This window comes from Artibeus jamaicensis, unplaced genomic scaffold (assembly GCF_021234435.1).
Source record: "Artibeus jamaicensis isolate MK-2021 breed Jamaican fruit bat unplaced genomic scaffold, CSHL_Jam_final scaffold_584, whole genome shotgun sequence".
NCBI lineage: Eukaryota > Metazoa > Chordata > Mammalia > Chiroptera > Phyllostomidae > Artibeus > Artibeus jamaicensis.
In genome coordinates, this window is record NW_026522048.1 from 12581002 (window position 1) to 12593647 (window position 12646).

The 12646-nt window shown below is 38.7% G+C and overlaps 1 protein-coding gene across 3 annotated transcripts in view; it reads right to left on the reverse strand.

The window, feature by feature from the left end:
* NAV3 (neuron navigator 3) overlaps positions 1–12646 on the reverse strand; it is a 346564-nt gene that overhangs the window by 205072 nt on the left and 128846 nt on the right. For all 3 annotated transcript variants that reach the window (XM_053658773.1, XM_053658772.1, XM_053658771.1), the window contains exon 6: positions 1007–1075. In XM_053658773.1, coding sequence (XP_053514748.1) covers positions 1007–1075 — 69 coding nt within the window. The remainder of the gene's footprint in view (positions 1–1006; positions 1076–12646) is intronic.

A 12646-nucleotide genomic window follows, 5' to 3' on the forward strand; every position in this document is an offset into this window, starting at 1 on the left:
CATCCATCAACGTAATGAGAAGAAACAAGAATTAAGACCCAAAAAAGAACTGATAGAGGTGTTCTGCTAGATCAAAGTACTTAAAATATATTTTATATGCACAAGTCTTAGAAGTGGTAATAAAAAGCTCATGCGCATGGCAGGTCACTGTTCTTGCACATCCTAACTTATATCATGCCTTCTGGTTTTTAATTAAATACCCTTCTAATTTGTCTCTCCAGAACAATTTTAATTACTATAGAAAACCAAGATAAGGGAAAAGGCACATATGGCAAGTCAAGGCACCATGATGAGCAGGCCTTGCGGTCAAACATTGCACAGTAGTACCCATCGCTGCAGCAGTGCCCAGTGAGCCCCCAAGACACCTCCCCAGGAGGGAGACGGCATCTGGAACCACGGAGAGTCAGGGGCACGGATGCACTTGCTGGGCTCCCCTCAGCTCTTCCATGCCGCAACTGAACGTTTAACAGAGAACCAAACACTTTCGCCATGTTTTTATATACCAGTATTTTCCAAACAGTCCAGGCTGACCCGGCACTAACTTCCAAATAAATAAATAAATAAATAGATAGATAAATAGATAGGTAGATAGATATCAGCCAATGTTTCTTAATTCTGCTTCAGAAAATGCAACCATCAATGCATATCCATCTCAAAAAGCATTTGTAATTTTGCTGCATGACTTTCAGATTCCGTGACCTGGAATAGGATCCTCAAAGCAGTTTTTCCCTTAACTTTCCTTAAGCCTGGAACCCAGACGTCAGCCCAGTCAAAGCGCTGCACCTGACAAAACTCAGTGAAAGAAGCCAAGCCCCACTTTAACACTCAGACTCCAACACGCTTATCCCTGAGGCTGCATAGGAATATCCTCCTGGAAGAGTTCAGTCCTCTAAACTGTTCAGCCAGAAGTACGTCGCTTTTGAATAAAATTAGAATGATGGGACAAAATATCACTGGGCATTTACTTTATCATCACTAATAAGCAATAAATTAGACATTAACTGACCTAGTAGGCTTTTTCTGACTGGTTGCAACTCCACTGTGATTAGACTGAGGTGCATATCTGGCTGCCAGACTGTATGAGAAGAAACAGAGAAATTGAATTAAAGAGATTTTTTGAACATGGAAAGAAAGCACAAACTTACAAGAAAACTATGAGTTAATGAAATGCAATTGGAACATGTATACACATGGATAAAGAATAAATCAATTAGAAAATCATGATAACGCAACATATACACCATGGCATTTGATTATGAACGCGCCGTGACATAATGCTGTGCACCCCTTGTGACGAAGGATGTCATCACTGAATTTAAAAGGCCTGTGTGACATTAAGCGCATTATTTTAAGCAGTACTAATTCACCTTATAAAATATTTAACTGTTGTACATGACTATGAAACTTTCCGGAAAGCTAAAGCTTGGCGTATACAATAGAAAGATCTCTCCCTCGAAGACTCAAAACGAAAATTAGAGTATGAAATGAGTCACCACTTTCTTTAATAAATTCATCTGATTTGCTGTTTTCATCTGCTTTTTTCAAAACCACATGATTAAAATATCTGCTTTCTATAACTTATTGTTGATCTTTCATCGTAGAGTGTTTTAAGGAAGTTAACTATACAGATGTTTTCCTGAAGAAAGAGTTATACAAAAGTCGAGATGAAAGTGCAATTAAATTCTTCGAAAACAAAGTGAACGACTACTAATGACAACTAGGTGTTCTTGAATTATAATTCTTAATAATGAAAAATGGATAAAAAACACAGAAGAACGCCTTATTTAAACCAAGTTTTAAAGAGCAAAGAATGCATTATAAACAAAATGAAAAGTTGTTCTTGAAGTTAAACTGACTGCCGAATTCCCTGAGGGGTTTGAACCTGGTGCTCTCAAGGGTGTGATGAGACCCAATAGCCCTGAAGGACACTGACACACCCAGGGATGGTCACGGGCTGACTGACGCCTGTGTGGGCAATCACTTCACAGGTGAATCGTGATGGCTCCGCAGGCACCTGGGGGGCTGCATGCACAGTTTCCAAAGCCTCCAAGGAAACAGGAGCACCACGGGGGTGCTGGAATCAGGGTAGAAGGGGCACTGGGAGCCCTGCTGCAGCCGATCCAGTTGCTTTGCTGCCAGCCAGAGGGTATTTCAGTCAAAGGATGGATTTCTCAAGATGATGACATATTTCCTAAGTGAACTCTTACTCCACTGAGCAAGTCTGTGGTGGGAGCACCAGGTCCTTAAACCACCAGGTTAGACAGGAACAAATCCCAATGTCTAGGAAACTTTTCAGGTTCATAGAGCACTTGTTTTTCACGTTTTCTTTGAGATATGTTGTTATCTGCATTAAGTATTGCTTTCTATATTCTAAGTACTCTGGACTCTGAGTCGGCTGCCACAACCAGCCAAACTACCCAAATAATAATAACAGAGGATAGTTTAAAATAAAAACCAAAAGTGTCTCAATAAAATTAGAAAATTATTTTTAAAATTTAAATTTAAAAATAAATGCACCAAAGAAAATCTCTTGTGAACTCGGCCTGCTTCGTCAATCCAAGAGTCAGAGAACTACCTAAATGTTCACCATGGTGGCTTGTACTGTAACTCTCCAGATAAAACACCGATTTTAGCAGGAGAGATGACAATAAAATGAGGTACTTTCCTACATGGAGCTGAAGCTACCTCATAGGGTTTTCCTCCATGATTTAAGAAATATCATAATTTCTAGTATAGAAATAAAAAAACAAAAACAAAATTTAGAGAGGTCAACTGATGTGGCAAAAATCAACTTGGTTTAATGGCTCAGATGCATTTTCTAATGTGTTACAGAGGGTCCTTCCCACCTGTGTTTTTACAATACGCCCTCACACTTTAATCTTTTGGAACTAGACTAATGCCCTGGTTTCCTGCACTTGTGAAACTGCTACTGGAAGAACGCAGAGCTGTATTACCTTCACACCATACTCCCTCCGACATCTTTGCACTTGACCGCATTGTGCCCTCTGCCCTTTTCAGTCTCTCTCTCTCTCCTATGGATATGCTCACCGGATTCGCCCACCATCTTTTTTTCCAAAGGCCCTCTTCCTTAATCCATCTCTTAAGGAAATGCGTTTCCTTCTGTCCTCTTTCCTCAAATATTTAAATGTGTTCTTTTACTTCGCAATTTGTTTCTTACCCAGGATTTCAAGTAAAATCTACCAGAAGCTAGAATTAATGTCTACAACGCACTCCCAGCCATCAATAGCAACTGAGTAAAAGAGGCCTCTTTCCATGATCCTCGAAACCACCCCATCAAACTCACCGCGATCCTTCTTTGATCGCCCAAGTCCCAGTCCGATCCTTCCCTTCACTTCTTGGTTTCTCCTCACAGCATCGCCATCTGCTTTGGTCCTATGAGCTGAAACCTCTCTAGTTGTTTCTTCCCTTTTTCTTTTTAATTATTGTAGTTGTTCAGTCATCACTGTGTCATTTGCATGTATGTTCTTACTCAATTTCCATGCTAATCACACTAAACTCATGATCTCAACACTTCCTACAAAACGTCTAGCTCCCTTTATTTTTCTTAGTTGTTTTTTTTTAATCTGGCTCTGCTTTCCTAAATAGCAGAAAAATATATTTTTTTCTACAGAGTGTTTGAAATACCATCTCCCAAGTTTCAGATGAACAAACACTAGTAAAATGCAGGTGAGTAGGTAAGCTAACACAAGTTATTAGTAACACAGATACAAAGAACATGTAGACACAGCTCTGAGGCAAGTGGGATAGAAACACAGTCAGGGCACCAGTAAACCAAGGCTTTTCAGACATCTGGACTCAATGAAGATTGCATATTTTTTTCCTGAAATGTTGTCAAATGAGAATATAGCTAATGAGTGGCAGAAATATTGGTGACAGAACAAAAGAAATAAATATTTTGTGATTCACTGGGGGTTCTATCATCTACCTGATAGAGTGGAACATTAAGGAAATTCTTTTTATTTCCCATGACTTGGAAGGGATAAGGGGACTAGAGACAGCCAGTGGTGGGCTTTGGGGGAGGAATGAAACTCATCTGGGGTCCAATATGCAAAGAGATTTGAACTGTCAGAACTTTCTAATCTGGCATCAGTGCAAATTCCGATATGGGACCATAATGTCAAGTTACTATAAGGAAAGAAAGGTGATTGCCATCACCCATTTTTACCAACCACCAGAGCTTCACTACTCACAAATGCTGTCCATAGACCAACAAAACGGGCACTGAGTCAGAATCTGAATTTTAACAGAGTCCCCAAGTGATTCTATGCATCACTAATAAAACTGAAGGAGCTGCGCTCTGCAGAATATCCACATACAACCCCTTGGAGAAAAAAAAGTTTGTCGTTTCCTAAATCAAACAGCATAATCTTACTAACTCAAGGCACATCTCATCTTCTATCTAGCTGCTGCTTAATTTTTATTTAATATTTTATTATTTATGCTATTGTAGTTGTCCCACTTTTTCCCCTTCACCCCCTCCACGCAGCTCATCCCCCACTTCCATAACCAGTCCTTTCACCCAGCCACCACTGAGGCCTTTCTTCTTCTAGAAACCCAAGTCTCACCTTTCTCCATGAGATCGCACTCTCTCCAGCTACTCCTCCCATTTTCCAAATACGGGCCCACTCACTATCCCGACCTGAACATTTTGGACTACCATCATGAATATTTTCAAAATCATAATCCTGGGCATCAGCTAACTCCTCTCCATTCTTTTTATTTCACATCTGTATTTTGTACTCAAATCTCAATCCTAAACTTGAGCCTCTTTTCTAAATGCCTCCTTGATACTTCTTACATACTCTACCAGGATCAGCTACCTACATTTCTCCCAGATATTGCAAACATGTTTGAAACCGTTCACTTTACTTCCTTCAGACCACCTTCTCTCTCTTTGATTTTGCTATTTAAATTCAGTGTCCCTAACATTTTCTCCACTGAACATGGAGTTGTCCTGATAATTACCCACATTTTTTTAAACCTCCTTGTCATTTCTTCTGTGGACTCTAACAATACCTCCTCACTAGATCCTTTGTTATCAGTCCATTTTTATTGTCAGGCGAGTCAAATTATTCTTCTCACAGCCAACAGAATTAACTCTCCAAAGAAAGAAGGGTTGCCAGTCTCTTTCTTTGAAATTGCCGTTGACTCTCCACTGTCTTCAGAATAAAATCCGAGCTCTGGGGTTTGCGTGTGCAGCACTTCAACATGTCTCCTTGTCCTATCCTGCAGCTTCGTCTCCTCTGCCACGCTCCACCCAAGGCTCTCCACGGTCACCACCTCTTCCCCTGGCCTGTGGCCTCTTTTCTCATGGGCCCTTGGATTTCCTCATGAGGATTCCTTCATCTGAAACCATTCCTTCTCTCGCTCACATTATGAAGTCATACCTGTATTTCAAAATCGTGACCAGATATCAATTTAAGTGGAAGCATATTTCAAGTTAGAGTTAGTTTTTTTCTCTACTGGTTTATAGGTCTTCATTCATCTCTAATTATTAAGTTCATACGGAAATTCATCATGGTAAATGTTTCCTGAACTGACTGTTTACTGTCCGACACAGAAATACAAGGTCTGTCCAGAAAGTAACCAGCCATTCAATATTAAAAAGAGAGACATTTATTGAAGATACAAGATATAAGAAACATTGTACGAAGGACAATGATGCCTCTGTCCTACTTTGAAGTAGGCACCTTGGGACCTCACACAGTTCCAATCACCATCAGCTGCCCCATTGTATTTTCCTGAATGTCCTCGATGGTCCGAAATCTCTTCCCTTCCAAAGGTGATTTTAGTTTTGGGAAAAGCCAGACTTTGCAGAGTGTCAAATCTGGGCTGTAGTGGGGCCGAGTCACCTAAGTGGATTTGATGTTGCATGAAAAACCTCTGTAGGAGATATGATGCATGAGTGGGAGCATTGTTGTGATGAAGCTGCCAAACACCAGTTGCCCATAGCTGCAGCCTTCTGAATTATCTGAATAGTTTCCATGGAGGAATGTACAAGCTTAATGCAAAATCTGATGCAGACTGGTTGCTCTACTCACTCAGTAGAGCTTCACTACTTGTTTTGAATGTGACAGCCACGCAGTGCACATGCTCCGTCAATGGTTTCTACTGTTCCTACTGACTAGCACAGTGAAGTTGTCATTGTTTATGCACATGCAGTGCAGTCCACTCTCCTTGGCTGTCAGGTTACAATGATGTCACACAAAGCATTCTCCCTATATTAACAATGGTTGGACTTTTTCCAGACAGACCTCCTATATTATCTTCATTTTTTTTTGCATCCTCAGTTCCTCTCATGGGGTTGGTATGTGTTCGATAGCTAAATGATTGATGGATATTTACTGGATAGTATTATCAAACAATGGTAAGTTACAGCACCATCATTTAAGCTAGGGGAACTGTTTCAAGAATGGAATTATTAAAAGTATACTAAAGAAATACACTCACCTTATTGTGTTCTTATTAAATGACAAGAAGTTTACATTTATTTTCTCATTTTTTTCTTTCTTTTTGCTGATGATTTTCAAGAATTCTTTTCTTTATTGAATTAATTCAGCTGACATTGGCAGCATTTAAACATTAAGTCATTCATTTGTACCAGTTATACCTCTTGTAAATAGCAGTACTAAAATTTAAACTTTGATTTGCTAGTTTCTATATTCTGTGCTCTGTTCTAGCATACAATATCATCCTGTTGCAAATTTATTACAAATTATAATATTTTAATGCTTCCCTTACTATTAATTTATTATCTTCTGAATCTGCAAATATCTCAAAGACATTATAATAGTAACTTTATATTCATACATAAAATCATCTCTTCTAGTCTCAAATAAATCTACTTTCAATAGGTACTCTGCAACATTCAGATAGATAACATTAAATAATTTCATTCAGCAGGTCTGTTACTATACATAGAAATCTAGAATAGGCAATAACAAATGTTAAACAGCAAGATACTTTTAGCATCTAAGCAGCTCTCCTCAAATATCTTCCAAGTAAACCCTATCTTTAAAAACTTTAAGCAGCACATTAGTCAGAGTGAGCAAATATGGGACATTATTTATAACCTCTCACTGTCCCACCCACTGAACACACGGCCAGTCAATCACAGAACACTGCTTTCTGCTGAGCCCTCTGTGGGCCTCAGAACCCTTGGTCAAGACTCATGTAACACCTCTTAATAAAAAAAATAGAGTAAGAGTGAAAATTATTTTCATCTCTCCTTTAAGTTCTCATCAAAATATTGTTAGATTTTAATGGTTCGATACAGGAATTTTGTAGAAGATTCTATTTCTGTTGTACTTATTCCATCAGTGGGCTTCCATGCAGAAGTAAAGATTATATAATCTTATTCCTTAGTTTTCATCCTCAAAAATAAAGTTAAACCCAGATATAAAGCACACATGCATCATTAAAAATCACCAAAATGTAATATCTGAGCCTCACACAATCTATCATTCTTTATTTCCATTTACTACTAACAAGTTTATTTTTTTTAATCTCAGGGTAGACTGTTGGTATTTGAATTGTCTTGATTTTTGCTTAATTACAAATACTTTTAAAGATTTTATTTATTTTTAGAGAAAGGGGAAGGGAAGGAGAAAGAGGGGGAGAGAAAAATCAATGTCTGGTTGCCTCTCACATGCCCCTTACTGGGAACCTGGCCTACAACCCAGGCATGTGCTCTGGAATGGGAATTGAACTGGTGACCCTTTGGTTTGCAGGCCTGTGCTCAATCCACTGAGCCACACCAGCCAGGGCTAAAATATTTTTTTCTTACTTACTCATTCTGCAAATATTCTTTTTACACTTACTATTTGCCCAAGTCAGAACCTAGAAAGCCACAGCAACTTGCTAAGGAACTGGGCCTTTCTCCTGCCTGCAGGGGAAAACTCCAAAGGTTTTAATTGCAGAATAAATAATAAATTTCCGATTAGACAGATTCTTTTCTTAGAGATATAAAGGTGGAATTGGAGGAGGAAGGAGCCTACAGACCAAATAAAAAATTACTGCTATAATCAGGCAAGACTCGATGATGGTCTACATAAAGGGAGAGGCCCAGAGAATGGAAGTAAACAATTCATTAGAGGCATTATAATCACGGCCATAGAAAATGTAGGAGAGAGAGGAATCTAAGATGGCTCCAAGGTGTCTGGCTTGAGTTCAATAATAAAGTTACACAGAAGTTACATAGTAGTACAATGAGACTGAGCAGCCTTGGTATAGTGTACGAAGATTAAAGAAATCAAGTCTCCACTTTTAAGTTATGTCACCAATCAGACCGTGAATGAAGCAACAGGTAATTCTAGGAAAATGGATTTTCACAGGTGACTAAGTCCACTTTCACAGTACAGACAAGCAAAGATCACTTTATGATCTTATAATAATAATGGTTCTCTTCTAAAGTACATGAATGCTTTTGGATGTTGAATAAATGAATAAATAAGCAATTGTCTTCCCTTGCCTAAAGTTTTTACAGATAGACACTGATATTGAGAGACTGATTCAGTTGATTGTTCCTTTATTCTAATAAGCATATATTCCTTGATGTAATCAACAAATTAATGAATCATTAAAAAGAGTTGTTGACTACTGACCCTGTGCTGGAAAGATTTAATTTGGAAAAATTAGGTTTAAAAGTGCAGGGATTAGTGTTTTGCTCTGAGAAGTGATTTCTTGAAATTGAATACAATTTACCTTTCAAATCATATTTACTAACTCAAAACTCTTCCTAACAATTATAATTTGATGTTTAATAGAGACTGAATTTACTTCAAGCTTGGAGAAACACAAAAATACTAGGCAGGTGTGCAAAAAGTGGCACACTGAAATATTTACCTTCTGTGGATTATTAAATTGAAATGCTGGCAGTGAAAATCGAGTATCTTGGTTAATAGCACAGAATCTAGAACTAGGCAGCCCTACCTGAAGACCAGCTCAGCTGTTCTCTACCTTGTCCACATTGGTTGATGAGGATAATGCTTTTACCTCCCTCAAGGTTTTTATGAGAGTTAAACTGCAAACCACTTAGAAGGTTGTTTTGTGCAAATAAGTGTTGTAACAGTTAAAAAAAATTCTGTGGGATTCAGATGTACATTTGAGAACCCCCAACTATACTAAGTAAGCCCCTCAGGTGAATTTAGTACAACATAACTTCCTATATTCTTCGATGCCCATAATTACCCTGCCCACCTCAGCTTGGTGGTCTTATTAACACCACACCCTTTGGTTCTCGCCTATCACTTTTGAGATTACTACCTGCTCTTACTCCACAAGCATGGATCACGCTCTCAGCCTTCACGTGTATCATTACTCTGAAGCCATGATTTCTTGGAAGTGAATACAATGAAGTTTTATCCTCTCTCAAACCTTCCTGGGCACTACTCACTCTTCTTTCTTGAACTCAGCAATATCAATGCCTACAGATCCCAATCCTATACAGAACCATAAGAAGTTGTCCCAAAGAACATGCAAGAACCATTATTCCCAAAGTAACACACAAACAGTGAGCCTTCTGGCACCCATAATTCTCAGCACTAAACAGAATTCAAAAAGTGTCTCAAATATAGAATTTAATAACAGTTTTATTTTTTGATGTATGATATATAAAAATATAGTTTTGATATGCTTAGAAGATATAGCATATTTACTTTACTATTTCAACCAGAGTTTTATGTTGGATTTATACTCTAGATTTCATGACTAGTTTGAAAGATCAGGATAAATGTCTCAGAAAATGAGACATTTTTCAACAAAAAATAACAAAACCAATGCCTTTAAGAAGGTAGCAAAGAAGCTACCATAGCTCTAAATATGTTGCAAAACAACTGAACGGAACATTCTGCTGTTCGCTCACTTCACCCAGAAACATAGTCACCACAGTGCTGTTCTGAGCCCTCCTTTTTCCTCCCCAGCTTTATGCAATTTTCTTGAGGAATCTCTTCCCTTTCTATCATTTCAATCAATAAAATATAGTTAAACTAATGTTCCCCGATCTTTACCTCCATCCCTATTGGTTCCCCAGAGCCACACACTAGAAAGAGGCCCACTGAAATATCAAATTCATGAAAGCTGAAATTAAACTTTTTCTCTCCACCTCCTTCTTTACATCTGTTTCCACTATTACATTATTATTTTACTCTTTGCTAAATACATCAGTATTCAATGAGGCAACAAAATTACAAACATGATGATTTTCCTTCTCCATTATCTCCAAATGGGCCCCAAGCCCATTTGCCCAGTCCAACCCCCATGCCTGCTAACCCTGACCTGCTGGTTCTCCTGCCACTGTCCCTGCAGTGTCCCTCCCCCACTGCTCCCCAAAGCCCAACTCTACCCTGTCACCAAGCTTATGTTCCTCGGTTAAAAATGGCACCATTTTTCCTCTGTTAAAAAAAAAATCCAAGGCAATTTTCCCTGACATGCAAGAAACAAGTCTCATCCACTAGATGTAGCATGTGCAGCCTCCCGAAACTGACCTTGGCCCACTTCTTTTTTTTTTTTTTTATTTTTTTTATTTTTTTTATTCCTTCTTTTCCCCCCCCCCCCCCCCCCCCCTCCACCCACCCCCCCCCACAATTTCCCCCTTAGTTCCATGTGTCTCAAATTTAGATTCTGATTTCCCTTCTTATCTGACTTCTCCCCCTCCCCCCCCCCCCCCCCCTTCTACCCCATTTTCTCCTCTTAGTTTGCTTTTGTTTTAGGTGTCTCATCAGACCCTTGGGCAATTTAAACCCAGAGCTGTGATAAATTCTTTGACGCTCTGTGGCAATTTAAACCCAGAGCTATAATACATTATTTGATGCCCCTTTTATTAAGAGGTGGGATCTTTGTCCCACTCCCACCCCTTGAATCTGGGTGGGTTTGTCACTCCTCAACCAATAGGTCACTACGTAGCAAGCTGAATGTCTGGGAGGCCACTGTGCTGGAGAGGCCCTGTGTGGTCACTATTTCAGCTTAGCTGCCAGACACATGAGATAAAGTTCCCTTAGAAGCAGATTCTCCAGGCACAGATGTTTTACTTCCCAGCAGTTCAGCAGGTCTAGAGGCATGACCTGTCTGATTCCTAGGCCCACAAAATCCATAGTATCATAGAATGGTTATTTTTTTGTGCCACTATATTTTGGGTGTTTGTTTAAATAGCAATAGATACCCTGAACACACTTTCAGTTATAGGTTTGCCTTGACCAAATAGTTGCCATCTCCTGACTGAGAAATAGCATGTCTTTCCCCTGTGGATGGGCCCCCCCTCCTCTGTGGTCACCAGGTACCATCCTCTGCTGGACTGGTGAGCAGACCCTGCTGAATTATCTGGTTAGACATCCCTCCGTTAGAGTGTGGGCAATGGAAAGGAAAAGCACCACTGTTTCTCTGCCACACATCTAGCATGGTTCTTGGCACGTGGTGGGTGCTGAATATTTATTTGTGAAAAGGTAACATTTGAATTCTCAAGTCACTAATGGGGGAAAAATACTGGGCTTTAATGTAATAGGTAAAGAATCACTAAGAACAACATCATCTTTCATTAAGACATTTCATTTCATGTCCATGTGGTATCCATCAACTATGCCCAACTGCATTGCGATTGGCTGACTAACACACAAAAATGAGGCACAAAACATTATCCTTAAAACGTTTGTGCTTAATACAAATCTAATCGAATAAACTATGTTCATCAGAGAGAGACGGAACATAAAGGCAATTTTCCATATTGTGTAGATTTTTATAACCCCATCTGTATTAAGAAATCATACGAAAAAACTATTTTAGAATGACCTTTATTCCTCCCTTATCTACCTTCAGTCCTGAAGTCACACAAAAGCATATACAGAGATCCCTATACAGAAATTGTATACAAACATTTAGTACTCCTGAGTCCCAAAGAAAGGGGAAAATGTGCTTCACCCCATCATCACATTTGTTCTTTGGATAGCACTATGCCCAAGGCACCAAGGAGGAATACGAAGCACAGGATTTGTAAGTAAGCAAAGGATTTGAAGTAAGACATTTCTTGGGCATGGGTTTTAGTGAACACTTTTTACCTCCTAACTGTACTTTTCTTTTTCAAGATGGTATGTTACAAGGGTAGAAATTGTTTCCTTTGAAATTCACTGAATATAACTTGAGAGAAAATTAAGGATGAATTACCCAAGACACACTATAATTAAATACATGGGAATAAAGTTCTAAACTGAGGATTTTTAGGCAAAACAAACTTTGAAGATGTTGAAGCACATTTATTAAAATGTTATGACTCAGATACACTGAAAGATATGTCCTGTGATTGCTGCATACAAATGAAACTGTATGTTCAGAGTTAAGATTTGAAGAATTCTTTTAACCAAATTCTTCCTTTAATATGAAGATTTTTCTCTCTGCATGATCCTTGTGTAATATTGCAAATAGTAGCTGACCAGCTAATAGCTCTAAGAAAGAGGGAGGTCTTCAGTTACTTCTAAAAAAGGTACTTTTGTATCTTAAAACCATATATGCTCCTTCAAAAATATTTAAGACGTTTGCAACCACTATACTTACATCAGAGAATGTAATCAACATGCTTTCTTGTTCAATTTAAATTTTGCTGAGACTTCACTATAAACAGCTATTGCCTAACTCACAT